Source organism: Gadus chalcogrammus, unplaced genomic scaffold (genome assembly GCF_026213295.1).
Source record: "Gadus chalcogrammus isolate NIFS_2021 unplaced genomic scaffold, NIFS_Gcha_1.0 GACHA077, whole genome shotgun sequence".
Classification (NCBI taxonomy): domain Eukaryota; kingdom Metazoa; phylum Chordata; class Actinopteri; order Gadiformes; family Gadidae; genus Gadus; species Gadus chalcogrammus.
Genome location: NW_026613512.1, coordinates 215,983 through 225,358, shown reverse-complemented (window position 1 = coordinate 225,358; position 9,376 = coordinate 215,983). Strand labels below are relative to the sequence as shown.

Sequence of the window (9,376 nt, the reverse complement as noted above, 5' to 3'; positions counted from 1 at the left end):
TATGTATAAGTGTTGAAACAGCTAAGATTGGGATTGAACAAGGTAGTAGTCCTTGTGATTCCCTCCCCCCATGCAATCTCAAAGCACAACAGAACAGTCCCATTTCTAGGCCTACTTGACAAGTAATATCTACAACTGTTACACCTTAAATTGGGTTAGACATTTGAGTAAATTTAGCTGTGTCTACTCTACTCTACTTGTCACCACTTGTGCTTCCGTGCCACGCAGCATGAAAAGGGTGATATCAATCAATTAATCCCTGTGCATGTACAAGTTTAAAGTCAAGCTGATTGGTGGCATGTATTGTTAAATAGGTGAACAATATGACCAGGAATGTGATCTAAAATTGGTAAAAAGGCATTTTTCATTTCAGATTTTGTACACATATAGAACTTTGTGGAAACATTAACACCCCTATCTCTACCAAATAAACAGTAGCTTACTTAAAAATTAAAATTTGCAGCTGTGTGTGTGATTTGTATTGTGACTGTCTAGATGTGACTTAGCATATTTTGTGTGTACACCACTCATAACTTCTGTATTAAAAAAATTGTCGTAAAATATAGGATTTGCCACTGAATTCTAGCAGCTATAATTGGATGGCTGCATGCTGCACACTCCCCTATGCTTACACACAAAGAAAGAATTAATAAATAAGGCACATGTCTAGTTGTTCTACTCACCATGCTGCCTCCTTTTTGCCGTAGGACCGTTTCAACTTCATAACATGAGAGCAAGAGGGGCATTTCATCCATTTTCGAAGTAGGCCTTCTTTCATTAACCATCTGGTGAACTTGTAGTTTTCCTTGGGGCACCGTCTAAAATGTATTCGACTCAAAAACTCGTAACCCAACAACATATTTGTTAAACCTATACCTATGGAATAATATTAGATTCAAAGCTCATAATATTGCCCCGCGCACCCGTCTTCTTTGATGTCTAAATGTGTAAACAGTCTCTCAGTCCTGCATCAAAGAATGGCGCGAAGTGCCATTACAGTAATTGACATAACAATCTACCAATCCGTATCCGTGTTCCTCCGATATGTTGCTCTCATCCAATCATTGACTTTTACTATGCTGTCATGTGACATCCTCATCCAATCATCCAAAGGGAGCCACCAGTCACGTCAAAGATTCGGAGAAGGTGGGTATTTGCCGTTTCGTTCACAGTTTGGAGAGTGAAGAGGGAAATTCGTGTAACAAAAATGGTAAGTTAAGCGCTAGCCTGTTAATTGAAACTCCCCCTGAGTTTTGTAAGCACATCATAACGCCCGTCCTCGGGCCGTTTACATAGTTAAAGAGTAGTAAACCCTCCTATTTATCTGCAGTGTGTAGGCTAATTAGCTAATGTAACGTTAAGCTAGCTGAGTGCGTGAGTGTGCACGTGAGCTGGGTGAATAGTAGGAAAGAAACTGTAACATTAACATAAAATGTGAATGTAGGTGCATATGTAATGCTTTAGTATGAACCATATTTTGTAATGAAAAATAAATTATGCACTATGCAGTCATTCGAACAAGAAGAGCTTTTGAATCTTGTGTAGATTATTTAAGTTACATTTTGCCGGTTATAATGACATGAATTTATTTATATTTTTACAGCCTAAGGCCAAGAAGAAAATGTCCCTAAAAGTCCCTAAAAATGACTCGATGACAGAGGTGACCAAAAATGATTTGGATGGTAAATTTTTCTTTGTCAACTTTCAAGTAACTTTAATACCTAAATAATTAGCTTGTCCAAATGTGTTTAAACATTGAAAGTCCTCTATTCATGTGTTGATTTTGTTGTACCTATGCCATACTGTAGGTCCTGAAGTTGAAGGAAGCTCTGCTCCAAGTCGCAGCAGCATAAGCAGCATTGGATCAGGTAATGATTTCTCATTTTCTAGCAGTGTATCTTAGCAGAGTTTCATTTTTTGCTAGGGATTTTTCCTGCCTGAGATTAAAGTTGTTGGCAGATTTTGTCAGTATACATGTGCTTACAAATCAAGTTGAGGCAGCCGCACACACCATATCTGGTCCACTACCTTTGTTACATGCATGTCATTCTCTCTTTCTCTCTCACTCACTTACTCACTCAATACTGTCAAATCATAATATTTTTTGTATCCTGCTCTCATTTTTGTTTTTAAGGATCAATCTCCAAAGTGGAGTTCCTAGAAGCAAGGATCCAATGGCAAGAAAAAATAATAAAGGATCTTGAGCAAGAGCGCAATTTCTTGCGTGAGCAAATCATGGGAAAGAAGAAATCATGTGAGTGATTTGGGAGCAACTTGTATCTGCAAAATGTAATGTAATTGTAATGAAAGGTGTGATATGTCTTCATAACAATCTGATCTTTGTCTCATCTATCCTCCTATTTGATCAAAGCTCAACCAAAAGTATTTACTTTGGAGGACGACGACGAGGATGACGATGGTAACATGGATGAAGATGACGTCATTCCCCCATCTTCTCCAAACATCAGTGAGTCCTCGGACAGTGATGTTGTCATCCAAAGACGGAAGAAACGTTGGACACAGCCACCTGCATCTGCAACTGTGGCTGTGCTTGGAAAAGCTCATGTGAGAGGTAAGAATGGCATAACTTGAACCACCTGCCCTGTTAGCAACAAGTGGTCATGAAAAGTAATTATTAATAAAAGCATTGGAAGAGCTGTTAAAAATATATGTTCTGAAGTAATTATGAGGCAAAAATACAGATCTTCAGTTCTAGAGTCTGAATATACTAGGAATTTGATGATAAATAAAAATTAAATGTCTAAAGTAAAAAATGTGGCTTTCATCAAGAATAAAGCTCCATTTTATTTTGCAGCATTCACACTAATTATTATTCAACATCAAATGTGTTGCTAGAAAGATTTGTCTCTCAGAAGTAAACATAATTCTGAACCGTAAGACTTACCAACTAAACAGATCTTAGAGTATCATTTTTGTATTGAATTCTGAACCACATATTGTGCATGTAATCATATCAGTAGATGAGCAGATTGTCCCATTCCTAGAATATGCTTCATACTTTTATCAAAAGAGAAGTGACCGGTTTGAGCAATTTCAGCTGACCTTAAGCCGTTGTTTGTGCTCATTTCTCGTGTTCTTTTGTTTTTGTTTTATATATTTTTCAGCAAAAGGACCAGCTGAGGTTATCAGCAGATATAAAAAAGTCTTGAAAAGCTTAAGCAAAGTCCGCACCATGACTGAAGCCTTCAGAATCAATGGCGTGGACCGGGGAACCATCAAGATGACTGCTGCAATTGCAGAGCTCAGCATTGTGGATCCTGAAACCTTCAAGACCCTGAAGTATGATCCTGCAACTGAGACCCTGCAGTCCTTTGCTAAGAGGTGTGCAACCCACATTACCCCTGAGAAGAAGAGCATTATAGAGGACATGAAGGCCAAAGGCCAACTCCTCCCCTTGTTGATGAAATATTAAAGACTTAAGTGATCTGCTTTGTTCAGTTAAAGATCGGTTGTATTGTATTGGAAACGTGAAATATTAACCTGTGCAGATTTAGTTATATCCTTGTTAGTGCACAGGGGAAATAAATCACCTGATGCAGTAATTATAGAGCAAGTTTAGGCTGTGAAAGTGCAATGTTTGTACAGTTCAGTACATTTGTTCTAAGCTTTGACAAGTGTAGTTTAGCTGATGAAGAGCAAGTTCATGTTGAGCTGTGCAGGTTTTATATTTTTTAGATTGTGCAATTTATTGTGTTTTTGTACTTAATATTGTGCAGTATTTTATATTGGTTTTTTTTTAAGCAGGCAGATTTTGGTTAAAGGATCACACAGATGTTCAACAATAGAGTACCTGTATTATCATACAGTATGACCTGCTTATACATTTGATACCATATTGTATGACATGTTTATAAACATTGATACTTGTCAGTGTTTGAATTTTCAGGCAGTATTTGTTGTCAGCCTTGGGAAAACCTGAACCAGTGGTTTAATAAATGAGGTATTTGTACTTGTGCTGTCTTTGTTATTCTACCACTGAATGAGAGGGAACCTATAGATAGATCCATTTTTTTCAAAGGTGTAACCCATCGCTTGTTCATTGCAGTAGTTATGTGCTATAATATATTAACTAAGTGTAAAAAGGAGGCAACTTTAGATTAGGGAACATGTGTTGGTTAATAAGTGTTCAATTACTAGTGAATTAGTAATGATCAAGATGTCACTTTAGTATGGGGAACATATTCTAAGTAACAAAGACTTAATTTAGAGTTATTTGGACACTATTAACACTTGTAGTTTTGTGTATTTTTTATGTAAGAACAGACCATATTCATTAAGTGTTATTAAGGGAGAATAACTATTCTTGTGGTACTACCACCTTATAAAGTCCATACTAAGCAAAGCATATTAAGATCATAATTCATATGCAACAACTTCCTTACTTACTGCTAAGCAATAATTCTGAGGTTATTGAGGGAAAACTCTTAGTTAATGGCTTACTGGTTGTATAATAAGGCCATGCAGAATAAGGCATTAATAAGTACTTAATAATGACTAATTAAGAGCCAATATGTTACTAATTTGCATGCTAATAAGCAACTGATTAATGGTGAATAGGTGTACCTTAATATAAAGTGTTACCGTAATGGTTCTACAATATATGAAGGTGTCACGTAATGAATGAAACTACGGAAAAAATTTCACGATACTCTACATGCACCTGTGAGATGCACCTGCAGTCAGTCGCCGGCCGAAATTGACGTTTTAAACGTTATTTCTATTTAAATGTTTTGTTTTTTTTAAAGATACATCTGTATTATGAATCTGACTGGCTAGCTAACCTTTCTCGCAATTTTAAGGTTTCCCAAAGAGAAGCAGTTGAGGAGACAGTGGGAAGTGGCTGAACCACATTGCAAAACTGAGCACGCTGCAATTACAGACTGGCAACCGTCGAAAAAAGCTCAGCAAGACAATACTTTTTAAAGGGTTCTAGCCTAGATTCAATTATTATATTATATCATATATTGTGTGAAATTATATATTGTGTCAATTGCACTGCATAGATGTGAAAATGTTATGAGCATGATTGTATATTATGTCAAATTGTAGAAATGTACAAATATATATATATATATATTATATAATATGAATATATACCTATACTTAAAATATATTATATTATATTGTTTCACATATTATATATATCATATATATGTTATTCCATTGCACATTATACTGAGTCATTATATTATATTGTATTATATATATGCTATGTTATTTATATTACAGTTCAACTATTGAGATGTGTATGTATATATTGAGGTGTGTATATTTTTACTGCTATAGAAATATATAGCTTTTTTTGGTAATGTTGATTTGTGAAATAAATGTGTATTGCCAATTGCACTGTTCAAGGTTTCTTAATGCACATACTTGAAAGGGAACTATTATGAAAAACACACTGACTGCAGTTTCTCACTATTTGATGTATGCTCTTTCTCTTAATGATGGTCAATACGTAGTAACTAAAGAAGCACTATTTCGATAGTTTATAGATCTTCTCAGTATTTTCAAAGTGCACGGGCTGTGCAAGAAAAGTGAGCGTTTATCATAGACCCATGCACATGTATGACTGGCGATTTAACTAGCGAGATTCAAAGTAACGTAGAGGCAAATCTTTTTCACACACTTCACGTAGAGCATAAACCCTTGAATACTCCATGAAATTGGTTGCGAAATGTAAAAGGTTATCGTGATTTTTATCCAGATAAACCGCAGCTCCTGGCAACTTGCGCTTGTTTGACACGTCTGACAGACCTCTGGCTTCAGAGAGCTCCCGTACCAATATGGCGGCGACGCGTTTCGCCGAGGCAACGGGCTGAAGCAGTGGAGGCGGCGTCTACCTATATGATGTCTATGGGGGGGGAGGTAGACTGTTGTTGACCGGGGAGGGGGAGACACGTTTGTTGAGGGGGGGGGGGGGGGGACACATTTGCAGGGGGGGGGAACACGTTTGTCGAGGGGGGGGGGGACACGTTTGTTGGGGGGGGGGGGGGGGGGGGACACATTTGCAGGGGGGGGGAACACGTTTGTCGAGGGGGGGGGGACACGTTTGTTGAGGGGGGGGGGGACACATGTTTGTTGAGGGGGGGGACACGCTCGACAACGAGAGTTGGTTTTTATTGAACGAGACTTCAACACGGAACACCTGCACGAAACGATGGTCACGTCACTCTCGGTGACGGTGTCGACAACAATGAACACACAAACAATGTTAATAGAACAACACACAACCACATAACATCCCGAACCCATTAACCCCACTTAATCCTAACAACAAAACAAGTTAACAAAAGCCCCTTTTGTCAACTGACAAGGCAAGGCAAGGCAAGGCAACTTTATTTATATAGCACTTTTCATACACAAGGCAGACTCAAAGTGCTTCACATATAAACATTGTCATACAATAAAATAAAATAATAGATAAGTAAAAGAAAAACATATGCAAAGAAATGGGTAAAATAGAAAAAGGATTAAAATAGAAAATAGAGGCAAAGTTAAAAAGTTTTTTAGAAAGTGCAATGTATTTAAGATTTTAGCAGAAGGCTATAGCAAACATAAAAGTCTTCAGTCTTGTTTTAAAGGTGCTCAGAGTTGGGGCAAGTCTTAAATCCTCTGGGAGTTTATTCCAGCTATTTGTTGCATAGTAACTAAATCCTGCTTTCCCATGTTTTGTGTTTACTCTGGGGATAATTAACAGATTGGTCTCAGAGGATCTTAGTGGTCTAGAAGGCTGATGTAGTGGAAGCATATCAGTTAAATATTTTGGGCCTAAACCATGTAGGGATTTATAGGTTAGCAACATGATTTTAAAATCAATTCTCTGACCTACAGGAAGCCAATGTAACGATTTCAGAATTGGTGTAATATGATCAAATCTTTTGGTCTTTGTTAGAACTCTAGCAGCAGCATTCTGAACAAGCTGAAGCTTCCTCAGAGTTTGTTTTGGGAGACCTGTGAGGAGACCATTGCAGTAATCAAGCTTACTAGTGATAAAGGCATGTACAAGTTTTTGTAAGTCTTCGGTGGACATGAGCCCTCTAAGTCTTGCTACATTTTTAAGGTGATAATATGCCGATTTTGTAACTGATTTGATGTGACTGTCAAAATGTAAATCTGAATCCATGATAACCCCTAGATTTCTGGCTTTGATTGAGGTTTTCAGGGACAGAGAGTGAAGGTGTTGGGTTACTTTAAGCCTTTCCGTTTTAGAACCAAATACAATTATCTCTGTTTTGTCCTCATTTAGTTGAAGGAAATTTCGGCACATCCATTCCTTCACTTGCTCAATGCACTGGCACAGCAGATCTATGGGCCGATAGTCATTTGGTGATAGCGATACATAGATTTGCGTGTCATCAGCATAGCAATGATGGTCAATATTGTTATTTTGCATGATTTGCCCTAGTGGGAGCATGTAGATGTTGAATAAAGAGGGTCCTAAGATCGAACCTTGTGGGACTCCACATGTCACGTTGGTTGATTCTGATACAAAGTCGCCAATGGAAACAAAGTAGTTCCTATTTTGTAGGTAGGACCTGAACCAATTTAAGACAGTGCCTGAAAGCCCCACCCAGTTTTCTAACCTTTCCAGAAGTAATGTATGGTCTACAGTGTCGAATGCAGCACTGAGGTCAAGTAGCATTAGTATTGAGGTTTTGCCAGAGTCTGTGTTAAGACGGATGTCGTTTACAACTTTAATAAGGGCGGTCTCAGTGCTGTGCAGGGGTCGAAATCCTGATTGGAAGGTGTCATAGCAACCAGTTGATGCCAGGAAGTGATTTAGTTGCTTTCTCAATGATTTTACTTATGAAGGGTAGATTTGATATTGGTCTGTAGTTGTTAATAATAGAGGCATCTAGGCTCCGCTTTTTTAAAAGGGGTTTAATAACTGCAGTTTTCAAAGCTTTTGGGAACTTGCCTGACTGGAGAGAGTTGTTAACTATCTGCAATATGTCTACTGCTAGGCAGTCGAAAACATTCTTAAAGAGGTTGGTAGGTATAGTATCAAGGCAACAGGTGGATGGCTTTAGTTGTGTCACAGTTTCCACAAGATTTTGAGAGTCTATAACATCAAAGCATGCCATCCTTGCCACGTAATTTTTGCCTGAACAGGGTGGTAGTCCAACATTTTTGTTTGACGTGGAGATATTGATGGCGCGTCTGATACCTTCAATTTTATCAATATAAAAAGCTGCAAACTCATTGCATTTCTGCGTGGAATGGAGATCAGGTGGAATTTCTGTTGGGGGGTTGGTCAGTCTGTCAACAGTTGCAAATAGGGTTTTTGCATTATTAGTGTTGGTTTTAATGATATTGGAGAAAAATGTTTCTCTAGCATTTTTTAAGTCTAAATTGTAGGCACGGAGGCTCTCTTTATAGATATCATGGTGAATATGAAGTTTTGTTTTACGCCAGATGCGTTCAACCTTCCTGCATTCTTTTTTCTGTGCTGTTACAGAAGCAGCTTTTCTCCAGGGTGCCTTTTGCTTTCCAGAAATCGTTTTAACCTTATAAGGTGCAATGACATCTATGACTTTCAAAATTTTCAAATTAAAGTTTTCTACAAGATCATCAGCAGAACATGGGTTTAGAGGTGGTAGCAAGGAGATGGCCTTTTTAAAAAGTACATTAGAATCTTCATTGATATACCGTTTTTTGACAGTGTTTGATTTTGTCTGTATGTCGGGAATAAAAGATATGTTAAAGAAAACACAAAAGTGGTCAGACAAGGAAGGATCAGTCACAGAGAGATCAGAAACATTGAGGCCCTTTGTGATAACCAGGTCTAGAGTGTGCCCCTTACAATGAGTAGCCTCTTTCACATGTTGAGACAGTTCAAATGTGTCCAAAATGGTAAAAAGTTTTTTTGCACACTTGTCATTCAAATCATCAGTATGAAAATTTAAGTCACCAGTTATAACTAGACAGTCAAATTCTGTAGAGATGCTAGACAATAATTCTGTGAAGTCATCGAAAAAATTTGCAGAATATGTGGGCGGCCTGTAAATAATTAATAGGAGAACTCTGGGGGAGCATTTCAATACAGCACTAAGGTATTCGAACGATGGAAAATCACCAAATAACATCTGTTTCCCCTGAAAATCATTTTTAAATATAACAGCAACCCCTCCACCTCTTTTTCCAGATCTACATGCATCAAAAAAGTTATAGTTGGGAGGAGCTGTCTCTATCAGAACGGTTGCACTGTTATTTTGTTCCAGCCATGTTTCAGTTAAAAACATAAAATCCAGTTTAGAAGTGTTAATAAGATCATTAACTAAAAATGATTTGTTATTAAGAGACCTCACATTAAGTAGAGCCATCCTGATGGTGCTGTTGATAGGCTTTAAGG

At 37.7% G+C, this 9,376-nt stretch overlaps 1 protein-coding gene across 2 annotated transcripts; it reads left to right on the top strand.

Annotated features, from left to right (window-relative positions):
• On the top strand, positions 1-4,393 carry LOC130378418 (coiled-coil domain-containing protein 106-like). 2 transcript variants are annotated; one of them, XM_056585191.1, is made up of 6 exons: positions 1-1,146; positions 1,604-1,682; positions 1,809-1,868; positions 2,135-2,254; positions 2,372-2,572; positions 3,126-4,393. In XM_056585191.1, the coding sequence occupies exons 2-6, from the start codon at positions 1,622-1,624 to the stop codon at positions 3,431-3,433; spliced, it is 750 nt and encodes a 249-aa protein (XP_056441166.1). In that variant the 5' UTR covers positions 1-1,146; positions 1,604-1,621; the 3' UTR covers positions 3,434-4,393. The 2 variants fall into 2 exon arrangements, with proteins under 2 accessions (XP_056441166.1, XP_056441165.1); XM_056585190.1 differs by having other exon boundaries at positions 1-1,210.
• The last annotated feature ends 4,983 nt before the right edge of the window (positions 4,394-9,376 follow it).